Consider the following 25258-nt stretch of genomic DNA (forward strand, 5'->3'; position numbering starts at 1 on the left):
AAAATATAAACACCAGGCCGGGCGTGGTGGCACACGCTTGTAATCCCCACGCTTGGGAGGCGGAGACAGGAGGATCGCGCTGGTTCGGAGCCAGCCTCGCTGGCTTAAGAGACCCTGTTTCCAAATAAAAAAAATATAAAATAGGTCTGGGAGTGTAGCCCGGAGGGAGAAGGGCTTCCGGGAACCCCAGTACCACCAAATAAATAAATAAATAAATAAATAAAACGCCATAGGTATTTCAGTTCTCCACAAATATTTCACTAAAGTCAGATAAAAACACGAATCAAGTTCTCTTCTCCTCTGTGGGCCCAATAAAAGCAAACGCTCGTCTCCAGGGTGACGAGCCGCACAGAGGGCCCAGTTAGAGTCCAGAAGCAAAGGGCCGGGCAGCCCGCACGTACCGTGAAAAGGGCGCACATCCGCTCCGTCTTCTCCGGGTTCCTGGGCCCGCCGCTCTTGTTCAGTCTCACCAGAAACCGCTCACTGAAACGCAGGAAACAGACAGAAAAGGTAAGCAACACCCACTCCAGGACAAATTCAAGGCCCAGGGAGCAGAACCCTGAGCACTTACCGCAGCTGCCACGACAGAGGGCCGAAGCCATGCGTCTGCTGGTGGGCACCGCCTGTCGTGGCAGGCGTGCTGCCTGCCGCTCCCGGCCTGGAGGCTGTGTCCTCTCTGAGGGCAGCCACGAGGACTCTGTCTCATATTTCTCCCCAATCCCCCAAAGCTGGCATAAAGCCAAGTCAATGACCAAGCTTCTAAATTCCTTGATGTGAGCACTCAGATGACCGTAAGTAAAAATATTTATTACTCAAGAACTAAAAGAATCTACATTAGCAATTTAGGTCTTCTTCTATATAAAACTCTGAAGAATCGATGTTAGGACTAAGGGGGAAAATTGGGGAAATTTATAAATATTTATAATTTTTTTTTGCAGGTCTGGGGATGGAACCCAGGGGCATTTGACCTCCAAGCTATACTTTCTTTCTTTCTTTCTTTCTTTCTTTCTTTCTTTCTTTCTTTCTTTCTTTCTTCCTTCCTTCCTTCCTTCCTTCCTTCCCTCCTTTCTTTCTTCTTTCTTTCTTTTTTAGTGGTACTGGGGTTCCTGGAAACCCTTCTACTGCCAGGCTACACTCTAGGGTCTCTTAAGTGAGAGCAGCTGGCTTCGAACCTGCACAATCCTGTCTCCGCCTCCAAAGCGTGGGGATTACAAGGGTGTGCCACCACACCCGGTTTATTCTTTAATTTGAAACATGGTCTCCCTAAGTTGCAGAGGGCCTCACTAAGTACCTGGAGCTGTCTGTGAACCGTGATCCTGCCGGCTCAGCCTCCTGAATGTTGGGATTACAAGTGCGTGCCACCACGCCCAGCTGTGTTTTACGAAAAAGAGGCACTAAATTTTATTTTTTTTTTAGGTACTGGGGATGGAGCCCAGGGGCATCCTACCCCCAAGCTACACCCCCAGCCCTATTTTTTAGACTTTATTTTGAAACAGGGTCTCACTGATTTGCAGAGGGCCTCACTAAATAGCTGAGGCTGTCCACAAACCACGATCCTCCTGTCTCAGCCTCCCAAATGCTGGGATGACAAGCGTGAGCCACCATGCCTGGCTGGCAATAAATATTTTATTCCTCAAATAACACAGATAATTTCTGAAGGAAATAATTCGGAAGGTCTAATTATTGTATAAAATAATTTCTGAAGGTCTAGTTATTCGATGGAAATAAAAATAGCACCTGCGATATTTGGGGAAAAAATCTCTCTGTGTTCCCATTTCCTTCCGGTCCCTACCCAGAATCCCATTCGCATCTCTTCATCCTACGGCTCCCTCCCAACTGTAACAGGGAAACTGAGTCATGATAAAGACAAGCACGTGATTCTCGTGTCCCCAGCCATGCGACACAGTTTTATTAGTTTGTTCATGTATTCACTTGTTTATTTAGTGACCAAAACACCATTAAGTTCTATGTACTAACCACAGACTATGATGTGAACAGAACATAGACATTTTTCTTCCTAGAGCTTATGGTTCTGGTTGGCAGTGAGATGCTGGTGCAGTGAACAGACAGAGCTCTGAAAGAGGAGGGAGGCATCCACATTGCCAAGGCCACCGAGAGCACGTCAGGACTGCTCTGGTGAAATGGTGTAGAAAGATACCAGTGTAGCCGGGCGTGGTGGCGCATGTCTGTAATCCCAGTACTGGCGAGGCTGAGACAGGTAGATCACAGGTTCGGAGCCAGCCTCGGCTGCATACTGAGGCTCTCAGCGACTCAGTGAGACCCTGTTTCCAAGTAAAGAATAAAACATAGGGCTGGGGGCGTGGCTTGAAGGTAGAATGCCCCTGGGTTCCATCCCCAGTACTGAAAAAAAAAAAAAAACAGTATAAGGAGGAAGAAATTAAGGGCCATACTTGAAGAAATGGTAGATCAGTTAGGGATGGTGGCGCACACTTGTAATCCCCGCGCTTGGGAGGCCGAGACAGGAGGATCACACGGGTTTGAAGCCAGCCTCAGCTACTTAGTGAGACCCTGTTTCTAAATTAAAAAAAAAATAAAAAGGGCTGGAGTGGAGATAGAATTTCCCTGGTTCAATTCCTCATATCAAAATAGACAAACAAATAAATAAATGTATATCAGAGGAACCCACAATATCATAGCAACGTCCCAAGAGTGAATTAACACTCAGTTTCTGCAGCGGGAAACTTAAGTGGGAAGACCGTAGGAAACACTTGCAGGAGACAACAGAGCCAGCAAGCAGCTGAAATGAAAACTGCTGGGTTCTAGGACAGAGACAGCTGATGACAGCAGTCGGTGGCGGCAGTGCCAGGCGGGCAGCGGCTCAGGGGAGGAGAGGCTCCTCTCCGACAGGCCGGAGGAAACTCCCCAGAGTTTAAGAAAGACGGACACTACTGTCCATAGAATTTGCAGTCTGAGCAGACAGAAAGCACCGTGAGGTGCAGGCGAGAACTGTGATCCTCTCCAGTGGAGACAGTGACGTGAGGAGGCTGAGACAGCTTACGAAGGCCATCTGGACTTCCCAGTCAGGAAACAGGAATCCCTGACATTTACCTCTGTTTTCCATACTTTGTTATTTGTTGTTGTTGTTGTTGTTCTTGGTATACTTGGTTTTGAATACCCAAGGCCAAATAGCCTGTACTCTTTGACCCACTGGACTAGTGGGTGCCTGTGTTGTGAGTTGATCTGCTTGTAAGAGTGAACTGTAAGCCGGGCGCGGTGGGCACGCTTCTAATCCCCGCATTCGGGAGGCTGAGACTGGAGGATCGCGGTTCGCGGCCAGCCTCAGCTCCTTAGTGAGACCCTCTGCAACTCAATGAGACCCTGTTTCAAATAAAGAATAAAAAATAGGGCAGGGGTGTAGCTCGGAGGTAGAATGCCCCTGGGTTCCATCCAAAAAGAAAGAAAGAAAGAAAGAAAAGAAGATCATGATAAGTACTGTCAAAGAGGATAAAACTGGACTGCCACGCACTGCTGTGGGGTATCAAATGATGCAGCTACTCTGGGAAAATGCTGGCAGTTTCTCAAAAAGTTAAACATAGTTACCATATGACCCATTAATTCTACTCCTAGTTATATAACCAAGAGGAAGGAAAACATATGGTCACACAAAAACTTGCATATGAACGTTCATAGGAGGTAAAAGCCCAAAGCATCCGCCCGTCAACTGCGGAGTAAAGAATGAGGGAGGTAGAGCCATGTAATAAAGAGTAATTCCGTCATTAAAGGATGGAACACTGCCACATGCTGAAACCTGCATGGACCTCGACAGCTAAATGACGGGGCCGGTCACAGAAGACCACACCCTGTGTCAGTCTGCCTTCACGAGATGTCCAGAAGCAGCAGTCTAGACACGGGAAGCAGGCTGATGATCGGGAGGACTGGGAGTCTGGAGGCAACGGGGCGACTGTCAAAGGGCCTGGAATAGGCCGGGCGCGGTGGGCACCCTTGTGATCCCAGTACTCGGGAGGCTGAGACAGGAGGATCACAGGTTCACGACCAGCCTCAGCTCCTTAGTGAGGCCCTCTGCAACTTAGTGAGAACCTGTTTCAAAATAAAGAATAATAAAAAAAATAGGTCTGGGGGTACATAGCTTGGAGGAAGAATGCCCCTGGGTTCAACCCCTGGTACTGAAAAAAAAAAAAAAAAAAGAAAAGAAAAAGGCTGGCGATAAAAACATTCTAAATGGATTACAATGGTTATATAATTATTTAAGTCCTAAAACTGGAAATCCCTTGAATTGTACTCTTTCGATGGGTGAATTCCAGTGTATGTGATTTTATCTCCTAAAGTGGTTCCAACAAACACCACCACAAACCCTCTTCGGCTTACGCAATCTCAGGTGACAGGCAAAATGTCTCCCCGTCCTCCCAGGCATTTTGTGGAACACTTGGCCTACTTTTACTTTAGCTAGGCCTATTTTTATTTTTCTCATCTTCCACGAGCCTTTCTTGGTTACTACTTTCCACACACACACTGGTCTCCTAGATACAGATTTACAAGTTTCTTGAAGTGCCAAGTTTCCTCTTGCTTTAGGCTTTCCGAGAGCGCTGGAGCGGCCCGGCTCGCCGCCCTCTCTCTCCAGAGCGCCGGAGCGGCCCGGCTCGCCGCCCTCTCGGTCCGAGCCGCTGGCTTCCTGTCATCCTTCAGGTCCTAGAGCAAATGGCAGCTTCTCAGAGAAGCCAGCTCTGACGACCTCGGCAAGAGAACGCCCCCCATTCCTTAGTCTCATCTTGAGAGCGTCTGGCATCAACTATTTTCTTCCTGCGTCTGTTACACTTCTCTTGTACAAAGAAGCAGCTGTGTCCGGGCAAGACCACGGATTCACTGTTTTCCAAGCACTTCCAAGAGCCTGGCCTATGACAGGTGTTAGGTAAATGTTGAATGAACAAAGGTGGACACTTCCTCAAGGTCACCACAACTGGACGAATAGCGTTCTATGCAGAAACACCCGCGAGTCAGGAGGACAAAACAAGCTACGACTGCTACAAACCAACCCTGTAACTGGGTGCCCGAGGACTCAGAAGCACCACGCACACTGTTACGGACGCCACTTCCAGCTGCTCACCAACATCCGCTAAGCCGGCTTCTTCCCGGGTGCGTAGCTAGACTACACCCTTGGCTGCCCTTACAATTGGGCGAAGCTACGTGCCTGAGTTTGAGACACTGGAATGAGCCGTGCACAACCTCTAGGCCTACCCCCGACAACCTCACGTATGCGCCTCTCCTTTCTGCCTCCAGCTACCTGAGGAAGAGGTGATCTTACGGGACAGCCATGCGGCCATGTCTTGGTGACGGAAGAGAATCTTGTCTTGGTCCATGGATGACTGTACGGATGGTAGCAACCCTAACAAATCAAGACAGGCCCAACCAGTGCTGTCTCAAAAGCATGAGGTATATTTTTATTGAGTTTGAGAGATTATTCTTTTTTTCCTTTCAGATTTACTTAGGAGGGAAACTTTGCTTGTTTTTCTTTAAAGGTTTTTATTTTTTAAATTATACATACTGGGAGTGCAGTGTGATAACTGGATGCACGTATACAAGGTGTACTGATCAAACTACAGTGATGAGAATTTTCACCTTATTTCTGTACGTGTGTGTGTGTGTGTGTGTGTGTGTGTGTGTTTTACTGGAGTTTGAACCAAGGAGTTTTCTATCTCTAAGCTATGCCCCCAGCCCTATTTCATTTTTTATTTTTGAAACAGGGTCTCACTAAGTTACCATGCGCTGGCCTTGAACCTGTGGTCCTCCTGCCTCAGCCTCCCAAGCACTGAGATTACAGATGTGTTTTGTGTTTTATACATTTACCTATTTGTTATCACAGTTGATATATCTTAACTAATATGAATCCCATGCATATAACAATTACCGAGTTAGCTGTTACCTTGGTGATAATCTTCAAGGATACATGAGCATAAAAGCAATTTTAGGAAGTCTATATTTTTTCAAGAGACTAGCAATGCTTCTGTCTCCTCTCTGGAAGGAAGGCGTCCCACGGCTCTCATCGTCACGTTCCCACTCTGTGCATCTTCCAAGAGCAGACATCTGCCAAGCAGGCTGCCGTTTGGAGCGGCCCTCAGAGAGAAGTGCCGTAGGGCCGGGCCGTACGAAGCTCCGCCACGAAGGCAAAGGGGTGGCGAGGCGATCGCTGGGCGAGGCGCCTGCGGCCTCTCTGCACCCAGTGGCGCCTCTTCCCCTCGGCAGCGGGAGGGGGTCCCTGCGGTCATGTCTCAGCGAGTCCTTGAGCCTCATAGTTTCGCCTTTCATGCTTCTCTCTCTCTCTCTCTTTCTTTCTTTTTTCGGTACTGGGGATGGAACCCAGGAGCATTCGACCTCCAAGCTACACCCCAGCCCTATTTTTTATTCTGTATTTCGAAACAGGGTCTCACTGAGTTGCAGAGGGCCTAAGTAGCTGAGGCTGTCCGCGAACCGCGATCCTCCGGGTGAGTGCTGGGATGACCAGCGCGCCCACGCCCGGCCCCGTGCTTCTGGTTTTATCTGCTCCATGACTTGTGGAATTCAAAATGACTTTTCATTTCAGAGTCCTCTAGGCATACATCTAATTATTTTCTGTTTTTCTAAGTCTCCAATGTGTATGAAAAATAAATGCACTTTTCCATTAACATTCAAACCATTTGAAGACAAATATCTATCCAGTGTTCTCAAGATCTCAGCAACAGTTATTTTGTTTTGCAGAGAAGTGATCAAATATTGTTGGCAACTCCACAGTGAACACAGGCAGGGTCACCTGCAGGACTTCTGAGGCTTCACATGTTGGGTGGGGACATCGGCTCCCGCTGCTCACTCCGTGAGAGGCAGTAGTCTACAGGTACACAATCTGATAGATGCTAATTGAATCTACTCAACAACGAGCCACAGCAACTACTCGTGTTCTCCAAAGACAGAAAAAGAACTGTGGCCAAACGCGTCGCATTTCCTAAGATTTTATAAACACCCACACCTCTCCGTAAGAGCAAGAGTTCATCTTTCTCTTAAACAATGCGGACCCTCTGATTTGCTGTCCGATCTCTTCTAAAAGAAAAAGAGATGGCGCCGGGCGTGGTGGCGCACGCTTGTCATCCCCGCGCTTGGGAGGCGGAGACAGGAGGATCGCGCAGGTTTGAAGCCAGCCGTGCTGGCTTAAGAGACCCTGTTTCCAAATAAAATATAAAAATAGGTCTGGGAGTGTGGCCTGGAGGTAGAAGGGTTTCCGGGAACCCCAGTACCACAAAAAAAAAAAAAAAAAGAAAAGAAAAAGAAAAAAGAAAAAAGAAAGAAAAGGAGATGGCTAACACTCTTTATTAAGCTGTTATAAGAGGACTAGTCTGTATTTACTTGTCTTCATAAGGGTAAACTGTGGACATATATGAAATTACATTAATTTCATATTATTAAGCAAGGTGGTTTTTTTTTTTTTTTTGGTGGTACTGGGGGTGGAACCCAGGGGCTTTCTATCCGTGGGGTATACTCCCAGACGCATTTTATACTTTATTTGGAAACAGGGTCTCACTAAGTTTCTGAGAGCCTCACTCAGTAGCTGAGGCTGGCTTCGAACCCGTGCGATCCTCCTGTCTCAGCCTCCCAAGCGCGGGGATTACAAGCGTGCGCCACCACGCCCGGCACAAGTTCTTATAAGTGAGTTCCATAACTTGAATCTCTCTGAATTTTAAGAGCATTGCCTTTCTGAGTGTTATAGTTCCTGGGTGGCACCGCATTTCATACAGTTCTCCATCGACAGCAACTCACGCGTCCGCGCAGCAAAGGGCTGACGAGTGCCAGGGAGTGCCAGGCTGTGTCAGCCACGAGCAGAGGCGGAGGCGGAGTTTCTGATCCTCATGGAGAGTCTTTCCTTCACACTCTGTTTTGGAAATAAAGGCAGTTTCCTCAAATAAAATCAGAGGAATTCCCCCACCTCTTCCCATTTCATCTTTATGATTCTCGTTTGGTATCCCTGGAGGTGGATGCCAACTACTTAGCCTCTCTCTCATGACAACCTGCCAGGTGCTTGGAAACAGGCAGGTAGTCCCGAGGTTATACGATACTGCACAGCCCAGCCGATCAGGAGATCTAATATGCCCGCACAGATTCGTCTCCCAGCTTAGATCATTTGCCTTTATTTCTCAAGTTCTTCAAGTTTTCCCACTTGGTTTTAAAGCCTGGAGAGCAGAAGTGTACAACAGTTTCGTGAAGGCAGACTAGGGTCCAGGGTGATGGCCGCCACGTTTATATTCAGCACCAGCTCCCCTCTTTCAACAAAACCTCACTTTGTTCCCCAACGTGAGAGAACTTAGAAAGATGGAGTGCCTTGACCGAGTCAGCGCGGCAGGAATCCTCCCCGCGCAGGCCCCCATCGAGCCACCACTCGCCCCCGACACCGCGCGGGCGGGCGCCCAGGACCACGTCCGCACCGCCGACACAACTGAGGGCTCTCCTGGCCTCCCACCCTCCTCTTTATTCTTTCATTTGACATTCAGTTTTTCGGAATCTGAGCTGATGTTGATGATATAAAAATGAAACAGTGTCTCTCCTGAAGGTTCTAAGTCTAGTGGGACAGAGACACAGAGACACAAAAAATCACAGCACAATGTAAAACGCTTTAACTGTATGGAGAGGGTTTGACAGACTATGTGGGAGGAGGCTGCTGCCTAAGAGGCACTGGAACAGGTTCTTGGAAGAGTGCTAGGCTTCTGCCACTTGGGCAGGGAAGAAGAGGATCTGGAGTCTGAAGTAGCTTGTCACCTGGGGAAAAGTTCACGGCACGAGTTAAGAAGGTACTTCAGGCTGGGTGTGGTAGCACATGCCTGTAATCCCAGTACTTGTGAGGCTGAGACAGGAGGATCGCAGGTTTGAGGCCAGCGTCAGCAAATGAGTGAGACCCTACTTCAACATAAATGATGGAGAATTCCCCTGGGTGTTCAAGCCCTTGTATCTATCTCTCTCTCACACACACACACACACGCACGCACGCACGCACACTCATACACACACAGTACTGCAGATCTGGCGAGTGATCAGTGAAAGTTCCAAACTTGGTTATCATGAGTATCTGGCTTCTTACTTAAAATTCAGGTTTCTGGGCATGTCCTATATGTTATGGGTCAGAATCTCTACAGAAGAAATTGTCAGAAGGGAGACAAAAATTTGCTTTATTTTTCTTAAATATGCTTTTATTGGCGCATGTGTTGAGGGTGAGCGGGATGGTGTCGAGGGCCATCTCAGAACGTGCACTGAGGTCATCATCTTGGAGCAGATGAGTGGGAACACACAGTGTTTGGCCGGGTGGGATCTGACTCCCAAGGACCTGGTGTAGGCTCTGAGGTGCGGCCTTCGACGCCGATGCCGTCTTCGCTCAGCACTGTCTAAGCCCTCTGTTCTCCAAGCTCGGCGCCCGCCCGCCTCACTGATCTCCATGACAACTGTGGGCTTCAGTGTTTGATTAACTTTATAATGCCTTGTACAGAGTTTATATAAAAGTAAGGTGCTGGCTACAGATGGGGGGAATTGTCATCTATCTCCTCCCTGATCCCCCAATTATTAAATTCTCTTAAAATTCCCATATCAGGCCTCATGTCGCTGTTGTGCGGGTGAGTCTGGTGTCCGGGAGCTGCTCTAGAGCAGACCTCCCTCGCGGGAACCTCGGGGCAATCTCTGGGAGCCGCAGGGAGCAGCACCCTCCGCGGTGGGCCTACTCACCGCAGCGTCTGCCAGGGCCTCCCGGAGGCCAGAGGCGCGGCACACACACACACAGTGGGGCATTTCCCTCTGGACCCGCCCTGCGCCTCCCCCACTCACAACGGAAACTGGTCCTGACAGCTGGGGATGGCGGAACTGCCTCCTGCAGTGTTTCCCCACGCCCCTCCCAGACCTCCCACAAATCTCCTTATTTATCTGAAGTCTTTTTTGTTTCCCGGTTTCTTTCCAACTGCCGCATATGAGAGAAAAAATACCATGCTTGGCTTTCCAAGACGGGTAGATCTCTCCCGGCCTAACACGCTCGAGCGCCGTCCGTCTTTCTGCAAGTGACATCATTTTGTTCTTCTTTATGGCTGAGTAAAATTCCATTGTGTGTATATCCCACAGTTTTATAACACACTCATCTGTTGACAGACACCTAGGCTAGTTCCACGGTTTGGCTATGGTGAGCCGTGCCACTTGAAACATGGGTATGCATGCAGCTGATTCAATTCCTCTGAAAGGATACTGAGGAATGGTAGAGCGGGGTTATACACAAGTTCATACCCAGTCTCTGGATCTCTATAGTGGCCGCACTAATTCACAATCTGTATTTTTAAAAGCATCTCAACTGGAATTAAGCTCGGCAATTCTGGAAAGCCCCACTGCGGGCCCCGAAAGCCCAACCCTGAGGCTCAGTATGACCCATCTCCTAAGTGCCTGGGATGATCACTTGGGCTTCGGTGTGGACGCTTGTTGGTTAAGAGAAAAAAAACTCCAGAGACAACTGGAGTAGCCAAGCCAGGCCCGGAGAAGGCAATGGATGGGAGATATATTTCTTATTTGACTGGATAAGGTCGTGTCGACTGGAGAAAATATAAAGCAGTAAACAGGAAGTTCCGGTGTCCATGCTGAATTTGAGGTCTCTGTGGGGCGTGAGCTAAGCAGAAACCCCAAGTCTGGAGCCAGAGACAAGATGTGGACGCAACTGTCCCTCAGCAGCAGCCAGTGGCGTCTTCTGTGCCTGCATTAAGTGCTTTTTCTTTCTTAATTGCATTTAATCCTCACACGGACATTGTACCTTTGAGCAGAGTCAGGCAAAATTCCTGGCTCTACATGAGAAAGCAGATGGTGGTAAAGCTGGAATTCAAATCTAAACCTGCTTGACATCGAAGCCCATGCTTTATCTGTCATTTCACGTCATAAAGCGAGTGCTGGGGAAAGTGCTGGAGGGCTGGGCTTCCCAAAGGAGGTTCCTGGGGAGGGCTGCAGCCAGGCCCCGCACCGGGCACCCACAGGAGCAGGAGGGGCGCCCAACACCCACGGCTCCGCTGACCAGGCAGACAGGCCGGTGCTGCCCCAGCAAGGGCGTGGCCTTCCCACAGAGCCTGGGGCACGACAGGGCCACCGTGTGAAGCAAAGAGTTTTGAGTGGCAATCCCCAAATCAGATTCCTTTCATTTTCACTAAAGCCAAAGAGACACATAAGCAAATCTCCTGCAACTCTTCTAAAATAAGTTAAAAGTACCGGCTGGGTGCGTGGTGGTACAGGCCTATAATCCCAGTACTTGAGGAGCTGAGACAGAAGGATTGCGGGTTTGAGGCCAGCCTGGGCAGCTTAGTGAGACCCTGTTTCAAAATAAAAAGCGAATCGGGCTGGGAGTGTAGCTTGGAGATAGACCGCCTCCGAGTCCGATCCCCGGGCCACACACACAAGTTAGAGTAGCACCTTTTTTTTTTAGTTCCATCTATTTCCTGCAAATAACATAATCTCATTCTTCTTTATGGCTGAATACTATTCTAGTGTGTGTGTGTGTGTGTGTGTGTGTGTGTGTGTGCGCACGCACGTGTGTACACAGATGTGTATATGTCACATTTTCACTTAAGCTGGTTCCATAATTTGGTTATTGTGAACACTGCCACAATAAAGACTGTTATCAGTGTCTCTTTTATATAATGACTTCATCAATTGCTTTCCTTTTGGTCAGCATTAACTCTTGTGTCTGCCATTTAAATACTATATAATAAGGATAATTTGGTGTGAGCATAGGCTTGGGAGAAGCCAGAGAGGTTGAAATCTTGTTTCTGTAGCTTATTAACTACATTACTGTAATACTCTTTTAAACACCAGAACACCAGGTTTTCATACTATGGAGACTGTGTTAGTTTTCTATCACTGTAACAAGTACCTGAGGCACTCAGTTTATAGCGGGAAGGGGTGGCTTTGGCTCAGAGACGGTTTCCAGGCCGTGAGTGGCTGGCACCCCCGCTTTCGGCCTGTATGGAGGCAGCGCCTCATAGTAGAAGCCTGGGGCAGAGCAGACAGCTAGGCTGGGGGAGGGAATTGGGAGGGAGGAAGAAGGGGCTGGGGTCCTGCAATCCGCACGGAGAGCACGCCTCCACGCTCTCCTTGGTACCAGGCCCCAGTTCCTAAGGCTTCGCCCTCGCGCAGCCAGTTCATCGAGCCGCCGGGTCCCGGGCTGCGCTCTCCAGTGCAGTAATCACTAGGGCACCGGCTACTTAGGTAGTATGACCAGCTCTTGGTCATACTGGCCATATTTCGAGTGCTCAATACTTAGTTCTATGTGCCTATCACATGTATCAGAATGTTCTATATGTAGAACATTTCCATCCTCATAGAAAGCTGTTGGACAGCATCGCACCTCAGGGTCTGCAGGGGGCTGTGGAAAATGGCCTTTGTACCACTGCAGGGCAGCACTGCTACCATATGACAAACGTGTCTCCACTTGCAAGTGCAAATTTACAATGCTGGTAGCCCTGGGGTCGGGATGGAGAGAGAGGGTTCTGGGCTGGAGGAACAGTGTTCACGGGCTCAGATCTAGGAAGGAAATTCTGGACAGGCATCCCTGGTCTTTGAGACCAGGGCATGTGAGGGCATTTAAGACATAGGCAGGTGAGAGGTGAGCTGACACCTGAAAATCTAGCAGAGCAAGGAGAGGTGAATAATCGCACGGACGTTAGGCCAGTGGTTGTCAGTTACTGAGAACGTAAAAGAGAAGTGTTCATAGCTGCATTTCTCAGATTTTAACTATCCAGACAGACCACTGAGGGATTCCGTCTGAGGCTGAGACTGGGTAAGAACAGGGGCTGTGGCTATCAATTTCTAACAAACTCCACGCTCTGCCGATGCTCTCTGTCCTTGGATCACCCCTGAACAGCAAGGTTGAGAGGGCTATAAGCGCTGTGATGGGCCCCTCTGTGCTGCAGCCCAGGGAGCTATTCTGCCTGTCAGCGCTGGGCCCCGAGAGGCCGACTGGCGTAAGAGGCCAGTGATGGAGGCAGCTCTGTGGGGCCAGTGACTTATCTGGGGTCCTCGGGTGTCAGGACGCCCGTGACTCAGCGTCTGTCTGGTTTACAGTCTCTGGGGATTAGCCTTTGGGGTCTGTGGATTAATGTTTGAGGAGCTTAACAGTTTTAGTGATTGCACAGCTTCTCTGAGAGTATTTTGGGGCCAATGCCAGTGTGTTTGGGGGGGTCTTTTTAGGTCACGGCTGCAGAAGTGTTGACTTCAGCAATCGAAGGGGAGCTGGGTACCAGCCACTGGAAACCTTTCTGTGTCTTAATGAGCAAGGAGCCAGTGCCGTCTCTATAGAGGTTGTCCCTAACGCTTGAACTTCAAAAGTGCCATGGCTTATTTCTGTGATTCTCAACTGCCTCAACTTCTTCAAAACATTCCTCTGTTGCTGGTTTACGGTATATATTCACTTATTGTCTGTCTACTCTTCTAGAACGTGAACTACCAGAAGGAGATGTCTGTTTTGTTTTGTGCTGAATCTCTAGCACCTGGAATACTGTCTTCCATATGGTAGGTGCACAGTGTGTTTTGAGTAAACAAAGAAGGATGTGATAGATATAATCTGAAACAAATTGTAAAAATTAAATAATTTTAAACCAGGATTGTATCTATTGGTAAATAACTCAGAACACCTTCCTACTGCCTTTTACAAGGAGCAGCTCCGTCTAAAACCCAACAGCGTCCTTGAATTCAGTTGAAGGCGTGGTTCTTCCCTTTCCTGCACATGCTGGAATCATCTGCGAGGTGCTGGTCTGGAGAGCGGCCTGGGCCCGGGGAACTTGACCTCTACTCCGCAGCCCAGGTGAAAGACGATCGCTCCAAAGCCCGTCCCCTTAGAGCCGCCCACTCCTTTTGCGTTCCCTTAGAATTCATGGCCTCAGCGTATGCCCAGTGGTCACTCCTTTCTTTTTATCCCTCTAAGAGATGTCTCTTGAATGTGCATTATCTTTTGGGTGCTTTTAATACTTTTCTTTTTGGTGGTACTGGGGATGGAACCCTTCTACCTCCGGGCTACACTCCTAAACCTATTTTATTTTTTATTTGGAAACAGGGTCTCTTAAGCCAGCGCGGCTGGCTTCGAACCTGCACGATCCTCCTGTCTCCGCCTCCCAAGCACGGGGATTAGAAGCGTGCCCACCACACCTGGCTGTGTCTGGCTTCTTTCACATGATGTAATACTTTCAATGTTCATCCCTGTCAAAGGCATCAGTCCTTCGTTTGTTTTTGTTGTCGAGTAGGATTGAGGTGAGCATGCTACAATTATTTATCCCTTTTGTTGGCAGATTTAAATTTCTTTTGTGGTACTGAGGATTGAACCCAGGGACATTCTACCTCTGAACTACACCCCCAGCCCTATTTTTATTTTGAAACAGGGTCTTACTAGGTTGCTGAGGCTGGCTGCGAACTTGCAATCCTCCTGTCTCAGCCTCCAAGTCCTAGGGAGGCTCACACCACCACATCTGGCTCTGTTGGTAGATATTTGAGTTGTCTCTAGTGTTTGGCGTTTATGAATAAAGTTTCAATGAACAGTCTTGCTCAGATCTTGTCATGAATATATGTCTTGTTTCTCTTGGCAGATACCTTGGCAGAACTTCCGGGACAGAGGGAAGACCTATGCTTACCTTTACAGAAACGGCCCACTGTTTATCCAGGCACTCTTAGATCCCCACTGTGGGATGAATCCATCTGATGCATGAGGCTGACCGCGCCAGCTTCTTCCTTTAATTTTCCTTGTGCTATACCATTGTTATAGAGAAAGCCTCGTCCCTCGGGTGGCACAGCAGGTGCTTCCCCGACCCAGGTACTGCTCTTCCTACTCCACAAATCAAAGGCTCGGGTGCCCCCGCCGCCGCTTCCTCCCGGTCCTCGGCGCCCTCTCTTCTGCGTGCGCTCCTGCCCCTCGCAGCCAGGAGACTCCTGCTGACTGTCGGCATCGTCTCCCTGGGAAATCCTTCCTTGACTCAGGAAGAACCGGGTGGCCCTCCTGCACACTTGCACTGTATCCTGAGCAAGTCGCCATTATTGTTTACAAGTTTTTCTCAGATTAAAAAATTTTATTGAAGAAAATTTGGGAAAAGCAAAAATCAGAAAACTAAAACTGCTCACAACACCACCAAGAGTATCCATAACTCTACCACTCAGAGAATCATCATCACGGCGATGTTTTGTGAAGGCATTTCCCTGCCACCCCTGCCCAAGCCCTGTGTGAGGTAGGAGTCCGTCCGTCGCCCAGCTTTTGCCTGCATTTTCAAGTCCGTATCATCAGTACGGTTATGGGGGTGAGCAGGCCAAAACTCGGGTCAGCTCAGTTCCCTCCAACGGCTCCACTCCTTTGGCCCGAAGGTCGGTGGCCTCCAGCGCCTCCCTGACCGCCGCGTGCGTCTGTGCTCCCCTCCGCCTCTGGCTCGCTTCGCTCCCGCGACACTGGGCCCTCGCCCGGTGGCCAGCTTCTGTCTGGCTGCCTTTGCGTTAGCGGTTGCTCCTTGTTTTCAAAAACCTTCTTTTCCAAACTATCACTTCCTGCCTCTCCCCCATCCCTCTTAGGTCTTTACTCAGTTACGATTTTCTAAGCGAAACCTTTCCATTTATCCTATCAAAAATCCCCCGTGTCCGATGCTCTGCCTCCTTCCTGCTTGAATCTTCCCCAGTGCACATCCTAGTGCTGTGTCTTCCACTTACACACCAGGCATGCAGTCTGCCTCGCGCACACCCCCGGCGCTGGTGACAATCTTGCCGTCTGCTCCCTGGGTATCTTGAGGTCCTCAAAGAGCCTGTCCATAGCTCTTGATAAAGTCCTGTCGGCACATTATAACCGTAGGATGGTGGAGTGCACGTGATCTAGTCACACATGCCGGCAGTCTGGTCAACATCGCTGCCCTCGCCTTCTCCCCCCTTACTCCGGTGCCTTCAGCTACTGCACTCATCTTCCTTTTTGTCTCAAGAGCCTTCTTATTTTCCTTTTTCTCTCTAGCTTCCACATATGAGAGAAAACATAGGAATATGTTTTCTGAATATTTTCTGAATTGGCTTATTTCACTCGCCATAATGCTCACCATTTTCATGTATTTTTCTGCAAATGATGTAACTTTGCACTTCTTTATGACTTAATAAAATGCCAGTGTGTATATATGCCACATTTTATTTATATGTTCATCAGCTGATCGACACCTAAGCTGGTTCCATAACTTTGTGTATGTTGAACCTTCCTTGCATTCTTGTAATTAAACCAACTTGGTCATGATTTACAATCTTCTTAATGTGCTTCTGAATGGGAATTGCTTTTATTTTATTTCATTTTATTTGGTGGTACTGGGGATGGAACCCAGGGGTTTTCTATCTCCAGGCTACACTCCCAGACCTAATTTTTATATTTTATTTGAAAACAGGGTCTCTTAAGCCAGCTGAGGCTGGCTTTGAACCTGCGCGATCCTCCTGTCTCAGCCTCCCAAGCGTAGGGATTACAAGCGTGCGCCACCACGCGCCACCGACTGGGAATTGCTTTTATTAAGGCTTTTTATATCTGTTTCTGAGGAATACTGATTTGAAGTTTTCTTTCTTTGATGCGTCCTCATCTGGTTTTGGTGTGAGGGTGATACTGGCTTTAAAGAATTAATTTAGAATTCTAATTCCTTTCTATTTCAGGAAATAACTTGAGGAGAATGGGCATTAGTTCTTCTTTAAAGGTCTTGAAGAATTCAGCTTAGGATCTAACTGGTCCTTTCTTAAAGAAAGAAAGAATTTTTATTACTGCTTCAATTTTACTACTTATTACTGGTAGGTTTTCTATATTTTCTTAGTTCAATTCTGGCAGATGGATTATGACTATAAATTTATCTATTTTGTCTGAGCTTTAAAAATATTATAATATGAATGTTCAAAATAGTCCCTAGTGGCTAGGCATGGTGGGACACATCTATAATCCCAGCTACTCAGAAGGCCAAGGCAAGAGAATTTCAGGTTTGAAGCAAGCCTGGGTAACTTGGCAAGACCCTGTTTCATAATAAAATAAAAAGGGCTGAAGATGTAATGCAGTAGTAGAACACACATGGATTCAACTCCATGCCACAGGAAAAAAATCAAAATGGTACCTAAGGAAAACTGGGTAGCTATATAAAGAAGAAAAAATTAGACCCAATCTCACCCTGTACAAAAATTAACTCAAACTGGATCAAGAAGCTAGAAATTAGACTAAAAGTGTTTAAATTACTAGAGGAAAGTATAAGATCACCTTTCCAACATATAGGCACAGGCAGGGACATCCTCAGTAAGAACTCTAAAGCTCAGGAAATTAAGCTAAGAATCAATAAATGGGATGAAATAAAATTAAAAAGCTTCTTCACAGAAAAGAAAATAATCAAGAGTATAAAAAGATAGCCTAGAGAAAAGGAGAATATCTTTGCCAGGTACTTTCTCAGACAGAGGACTAATATCCAGAATATATAAAAAATTGAAAAAGCCTAACACTAAAAAAAAAAAAAAAGAATAAATGGGCAATTGAACTAAATAGACATTTCTCAAAGGAAAAATTGCAAAATTGCTAAAAATATATATGATAAAATGATGAGATATTCAACATCCTTAGCAATCAGGGAAATGCAAATGAAAACTATAGAGGACTAGGTAAATAAAACGTGGCTTATACACACATTGAAAAAAAGATGTCATTTTCTGGAAAATGTATGAAACTAAAAATATCATGCCAAGCGAGATCCGCCAGTCTTAGGAGATCAGGGTTGTACGTTTGCTCTCTTACACGGATGCTAGAGAGACCGTAGGGAGCCCAAGGGACTTTAAACGTGGGAAGAGACCAACAGAACGTGGAAGGCGCAGGGGAGAGGACCGAGGGAGAAAGCAGTTCAGATAACACCGTGGCAATATGCAAAGGCATGGCTGCCAACGTGGCTGATGTGCACCTGCTGGGGAGGAGATGCCATGTGAAAGGAAACACACAAAAAGCTGCATGTATTTTTAAAATCACATTCAACCTCACTGTGATGTATAATTGCAATGCATTAATAAATAATTTTTTAAAAATAATGGAAAAATCCATTATTTTTCTTTCCCCTAGACAGAATGTTTCTTTGGTTCCTCATTGAACCTGTGACTCTTGAGCCATAAGTATATTCTATATCTGAATAAAAAATGACCTCGGGCTTCCAAGTACTGAAATTATGGTGTATACCACCACACCTAGCTGATTTTTTGTATATGCTATGACTTGTTTTGTGGCCTAAATATGGCCTATTGAACGGGAAATGCAACTAAGGTCATGAGCAGCTGAGAAGAAAGTGAAGCCAAGAAGAAAGGAAATCGAATTCTTCAGCTGTGAAATATTCTGTAGACGTCTGTCAGGCACATTTGGTTTATGGCATTTTTTTAGGTCTGAAGAATCTTTTCTGATTTTATGTCTAAGGACCTATGAATGAAGGAAATGTGCTTAAATCACCCAGTATTATTGTATTTTGTCCGTCTTAGCCTTTGTGAAAAATAACATTTGTTTAATTAGGTACACTGATGTTTGGGGCATGAATATTTACTATTTTATACCTTCATATTATCAGTATGAAGTGACCTTTGTCTCTTCTGAATAATTTCTACTTGAAGTCCACCTTGTGAATTATAATAGCTACTCCTGCTTACTTTCAGTCTCCATTAGCATGGGATATCACTTTCTGTCATTTTACTTCCAGCCTGTGGATATCTTGTCAACAACATATAGATGAGCCTTGTTTTAAATCCAATCTGCCAACGAATGTTTTTAGATTGGAGAGTTGAGACCATTTACACCCAGTGTTATTATAGAGAAGTGGTTTTTTTTCCTTTTTTTTTTGCGGTACTGGGAATGGAACCCAGGGGCATTCCACTGCCAAGCTATTTTTTACCCCCAGTCCTACTTTTTATACTTTATTTTGAAACAGGTTCTCACTAAGTTGCAGAGGGCCTCATTAAGTAGCTAAAGCTGACCGCAAACCTGTGATCCTCCTGTCTCAGCCTCCCAATACGTGGATTACAAGCGTGCACCACCATGCCCGGCTACTTCCTGTCCTTTTGATTTATTACTGTTTAATTTAGTCTTATTTATTATTTGCTTAACTACTTTTCTAATGAGATCTATATTCTCAGTGGTGCTGGGTTTTTTGTTTGTTTCTAATGTTCTGTTCATAAGGGTTTTTAAAGTAATTTCTGCAATGCTGGCTTGGTAGTCACAAATTCTTTTAGTTTCAGCTTATCCTGAAAGATTTTTATTTCTCTTTCAATTATATAGTTTTGCTGTATATAGCAATATTGGCTGGCAGTTCTATATATATTTTGGAACACATTGTTTTGGTATGTTCCAAGCCCTCCTGGTTTTTAGAATTCCTAACTAGAAACCACTTGTTATTCTGATTGGTTTTCCTCTAAATGTGACTTAACTTTCTTTTATGAGACTTTGTGTGTTAATAGAACTCTGAGAGACAAGGCAGAGGACTGAAGGTGCAAAGGTTTAGAGCAGGGTGCTGAAGATGGACAATGGAAGAATCACCCACTTTTGCTAATATCAGAATCCCCAAGCTGGGCGTGGTGGCGCACACTTGTGAACCCAGCATTTAGGAGGCTGAGACCGGAGGATCGCGGTTCATGGACAGCCTCAGCTACTCAGCGAGGCCCTCTGCAACTCAGTGAGACCCTGTTTCAAAATAAAGAATAAAAAATAGGGCAGGGAGTATAGCTCGGAGGTCGAATGCCCTGAGTTTCATCCCTGGACCTGCACACACACACACACACACAAAAAGAATCCCCAGAAGGACTGCTGAAGAATGCGGAGCTAACTACCAGCCTGAACCAATACATCCTCATCTCTAGAAAGAAAAATCTTAATGAGTGGAGTAGGCACCAGCAGAGTGGGCATATTCCAGCGGGCTGGCAGGCATACTTCTGCAGACAGAGGCTCCCTGGAGACACTGCCCAGCCATGAGCTCCTGGGCCTGTGGGAAATTCACCCTAGGTGCACTGCTGACCAGCAGTGGAAACCCAACCAGGCATGGCTCTGGAACCACAGTGGCCTCCACCTGAAACACCGTTTGCCATCAGGCTCCATGTGGCTGGAAGAGGAGACATCCTCTTCCCTACCAATGGAGCAAGAGCGAATGTCCTTGGAGGATGAAAGACGCTGAAAATCAGAGTCCTGACACCTGCTGCATCTGAGCAGAGAATAAGCCCCTGTCAGTGGAACTGGAAAAAACCTTCTGAGAAAGGGTTTGTATGACCTAATCGGATCCTCTGCTGGTTCCACGTCTCTATGCTGCGAGGAAAACAGCTCGCACCAGGCGAAGGTGGTGAGAGGCCAGAGCCAACTAGAGACGCAGAAGACAGTCTCCTCGGGATTTCCACCCTGCATCAGGTCAGGACTTCATATGCAGCACTGTTGTTTTTGTTTGGTTGGTCTTGCTGTTGTCATTATTGGAGCCTTTTCTCTTTGTTTTTCCTTTATTTTTTCTCTCTCTCTTCCCTCTACACAACAAAGTGGTGCCCATTTGGGAATAACTGCCTAAGCCTGGAGTGGGGACATTAGAATCCCAGGGCAAGATTCTGAAAAGAGAAATTCCTTTGCCATGTACTCCTAACGCTGAACTGGCTGGAAGATGAACTCACAGACTCCCCCCGGCCACTCCCACTGAACGCTGGGGTCACTAGGGTGAGAGGCTCAACTCCTCTCAAACTGAACTAAAGTCCGGGCGAGCTGGGAGACCTGGACATCACTCTCAGCACCAACAAAACATCCAAACTGAGAACAACACATCTTCCTGACCAGACAGCAATCCCAGCCCATTCTCCTGAGAGCCCCGCGGAGGTGACCAGAGAGGGAGAAGGCCGAGAGTGACACCTGCCAGCTACACTTGCCCCGCAGGAGTACCTCCACTGTAGGGAGTGCCTCGACATCTCGACATCTCAAAAAAAAAAAAAAAAAATAGCAAGCAGCTGTGTGGTAAAAATTGCATGAACTGTTTGATATTGATGAACTTTTTTACTCTCACAACTTGTGCTTTCTTAGAATTAAGTTAAATTATTGAGAGTTTGCAAATCAGTTAGATTCCCTCAAATCCTCTTCCTTTGCATGCTCTTTGCAATCCCCCATCCTCCCTCCTATTTTATCCCTCACATTTTAATCTTTGCCTCTTACCCATCCACCATAGTACTATTGATTCTCATTTTTTTTCTCTTTCCTTCTAAGTTTACTTTTCCTTTCATCCTCCTAATGAATTTAACATACAATATGTCATTCATAATATACTCAGCCTAATTGTCATCATACTTTATTTGCATTTCCTCTGTACTATGGTAGAGATAATGAATAATCACTTCTCTAGTATATGTTAAAAATGTCTTGCTTTTAAATTAAAATGATGCCGGGCGTGGTGGCGCACGCTTGTCATCCCCGCGCTTGGGAGGCAGAAACAGGAGGATCGCGCAGGTTCGAAGCCAGCCGCGCGCGCTGGCTTAGGAGACCCTGTTTCCAAATAAAAAAATGTAAAAATAGGTCTGGGAGTGTAGCCCAGAGGTAGAAGGGCTTCCAGGAACCCCAGTACCACCAAAAAAAAATTAAAAATTAAAATGATTACTTGCAAATTTTATATCCATTTAAAGAGGTACTGGAGTCTGCGCTTAAAATTCTGATTAAAACAATGGATGCTTTGAGGCTAATTTATAGTCCATCCCAGGGTTCACTATAAAAAGATGACTAAACTAAAGGAGAAGGTGTTTTAAAAACACCAAAAAATAGGAGCAAAACTAAGAACCCTGAAAAACACAGGAAAGATGGCTAACAAGACAAAAATAAATCCTCATAACCTCATAAAAATGGAAGTCACTGATACAGAGGTGCAGAAGATGCCAGAGGAATTCAGGATTTTGATTGTTAATATGATCAAAGATCTTGGAATGAAATGAGAGAGAATATATAGGATATAAAATAGCATGTCAATAAAGAAATAGAAATTCTGAAAAAAGAACCAGATATCCTGAATGAAATAAAACACAATACACAAATTTTAAAAATCAATAGAAAGTATTACTAGACCACATGGAAAACAGAGTCTCAGTCTTAGAATACAGTACATTCAAATTTGAACACTTACCCAGGGTTGGAGGCACATGCATGCAATCCCAGTATGTGGGAGGTTGAGACAGGAGGATCATAGGTTTGAGGCCAGCCTCAGCAATTTAGAAAGACCCTCATTAACTTAGGGTGATCCTGTTTCAAAATGAAAAAATAAAAAAGTGTTGAATATGTAGCTCAGAGTTAGAATGCCCCTGGGTTCAATCTCTAGTACCAAAAAATATGTAAAAACAGCCAGAGACCAAACCTGAGGGTACTAGGCATTGAGTAAGGTCTAGAGGTACAAACCAGTGGCATAAAAATTCTCTTCAGAGAAATAGTATTAGAGAATTTCCCATCATGGAAAATCAAATGGACATTCACAAACAGGACATATTCAAAACCACAATTAGACAAAAGAAAACCTCTGCATACCACACAAAGTCAGTGACTAATGTAAATGTCCAAGAGAGAATCCTAAAGGTATTGGCTATTGTGAACTGTTCTGCCGTAAACGTGGACATGCACGTATCACTAGAGCGTCCTGACTTCAGTTTCTTTGGAAAGATGCCCGAGAGCGGTATGGCTGGGTCACTGCTGGTTCCATTCCCAGTCTTCTGAGGAAGCTCCACACTGATCTCCATAGTAGCTATACTAGTTTGCGATCTCACCAAATAAACAACAAAAATTATTTATTTAACAAAAGAGAGAGACAGAATTGACTTTGACTGTGCTGAGACGGTAGAACCTGCGGCTCAGGGTGGGAAGGCACCGCCGGGGCCCAGCTGCTCTTCTCCCGGTTATTTTGGGCTCTTCATCCCTTAGGGAGCAGTAGGGGCCGGGGTTTATTAAACCCTTTCTCTTTCTGTGTTGCTCTCCAAGCTTCCAGCTGAAGTAGCCTGGAAGCAGAGCTGGTTGGGACGGCCGTCAGAGACCCAGCTCCCCGTGCAGGCAGGGAGCTCCCAGGGCAGGGCCGATGCAGTCCTACCTGGAAAAAGCTCCTGTGGCTACAGTCCAGCTGTGGCCGCAATTTGGGAACTTTGTCAGATGGCGTCTACTTGAGAGGCATTACGCCCGTCTCCTTCAAGGGCTGAGCGGACGGATGCTGATCTCTGCCGGGCGTCTGAATTTCAGGCACCTCCCGTGAAGGCGTAGGGCAAGGTAACCAGCCATGCTGGTGGAGGGGCCTGGCGGGTCTCTGGCGTGCTGCCGACCGTGAGTATGGCTTTCCAAGGCCGTCCCCAAATGCAGTTACGCCTACCCACTCGGCTCCTGGACCTTGTCTGGCGGGTCTTGTAAGCCACCAGACTCCGAGAGAAAGAGAGCTGCCCCTCGCCCCGAGCGCCCCTGGACACCATCTTCTCTGCCTCTTTCAGTCCTGCCAGGTTCCCCTTAGGCCACACAGTCGGTGCTGGCCAAGACGCTGTGGCACCATTTGCCAAGACCTGGGTTCCTGCAGCAGCAAGCCCAGCGGGCGCTGCAGGAGATGGCCCCTTGCCTCAGCTGCCTGCTCACAAGTTGAGAACACTGACCAGGTCTCACTGCGCTCTCTGCGGTGCCGCGGGCTGCGGGCGCAGAGGCCTTTCTGCTCTGCCGGCCTCGCCACGCCCGGCCTCCGCCGTGCTCTCTCCCCTCCATCCTCTGTGTGGCGACCTGGGGCTGCTGCTGCACCGGCTAGGCTCCAATGTATTCTTTCTTGTCTTCTATTCGAAACTCTAGAGTTTCTGGGTCTCTGACTTTCCATTATTACGTCTCAGTGAGTCCCGCCAGGCTCGCCGGGAGCAGCACTCCTGCCGCGTCTACTCCAGGCAAGGCGGGAGCTGCGTCCCCACATTGCCATCTGTGTTCCGATATTTCATATTTTATCTTCGCTAACACTTTTCCTTTCAAACATACTAAATACTTTACTTATTATTTTTATTGGCTGTTTTTTTAATTTTTTTGTGGGTCTGGGGGTGGAACCCAGGGGGCATTTGACGTCCAAGCTACACCCCCTGCCCTATTTTTTTTATTCTTTATTTTGAAACCGGGTCTCACTGAGTTGCAGAGGGCCTCACTAAGTAGCTGAGGCTGTCCGTGAACCGCGATCCTCCGCTCTCAGCCTCCCGTATGCTGGGATTACAAGCGTGCCCACCATGCCCGGCTTATTGGCTGGTTTTCTCTACTAGCATGTAGGCTTCATGAAAGCAGGAATTCTTTTTTTTTTTAATTCATGGACTTATCACTAAATCCTGTAAGAGTGTAAGCATTCAGTGGGTGCAAAACCAAACATTTGATTAATTAATAAAAGACTATTCCAATCATTATAATTCTTTTTTGTGGTGATGGGGATTAAACCCAGGCACATTCTACCTCTGATCGATACTCCAGCCATCTTTATGTATTTATTATATTTTTTGACATTGGGGATGGAATCCGGGGGTGTTCTACCTCTGAGCTACATCCCTAGCCCCTTTTTTTTTTTTTTTAAACAGTGTCTCCTTAAGTTGCCGTGCTCTGGCCTCAAGCCTGTAATCCTCCTTTCTCAGTCTTCAAGTACTGGAATTACTGGTGTGCACGACTGCACCCAGCTCTGGAAGAGAATTTTCCTTAAACTTGTGAGAAGCATCAGTCATTCTATTCTGCTTCATACTCTGTATTATGCTCTGGGAAAAGATGTCAAATTTTTTACAAAATGAATATAAACTTTCTTAAAGAACTTGATCACTTTTCAATTGTTTTTATCCAGACCCTGAAGAATGACACATTAACAATTTTCTCCAGCTGAGCATGGTAGCGTATGCCTCCCACTACTTGGAGGCTGAGACTGGAGGAGCACAGATTTGAGGGCAGCCTCATCAACTTAGTGAGACTCTGTTTTAAAATAAAAAATAAAATAGGCTAGGGGTGTAGCTCAGACATAGAATGCCCCGGGTTCCAGCCCCAGTACCACACACAATTTTTTTTTTCCTCCAGCCTGTCCACTAGACTCAGAACATATGAAAGATGGCAAACAGGAGTAATTTAGGACCTTATTCTCAAAAAGAAAATACCCTAAGTTTAAGTATATACAACCATACCTAAAGTAAAGCTTTCACTCTGTCTATTCCTCAGAAGACTTGCACTTTAATGCTCCTACTTGATGCACTGGATATTCTCAGAGAAGTATGCAGGAGCCTGGCCACTGATATGAAATATAGC

At 46.6% G+C, this 25258-nt stretch overlaps 1 protein-coding gene across 1 annotated transcript in view; it reads right to left on the minus strand.

Annotated features, from left to right (window-relative positions):
- DOCK3 (dedicator of cytokinesis 3) overlaps positions 1 to 25258 on the minus strand; it is a gene marked incomplete at both ends in the record, with an annotated part of 359460 nt that overhangs the window by 121130 nt on the left and 213072 nt on the right. The window contains one exon of the mRNA XM_080695935.1: positions 402 to 483. Coding sequence (XP_080552061.1) covers positions 402 to 483 — 82 coding nt within the window. The remainder of the gene's footprint in view (positions 1 to 401; positions 484 to 25258) is intronic.

The sequence above is a fragment of the Muscardinus avellanarius genome, assembly GCF_963383645.1.
Source record: "Muscardinus avellanarius genome assembly, chromosome: 5".
Lineage (NCBI taxonomy): Eukaryota > Metazoa > Chordata > Mammalia > Rodentia > Gliridae > Muscardinus > Muscardinus avellanarius.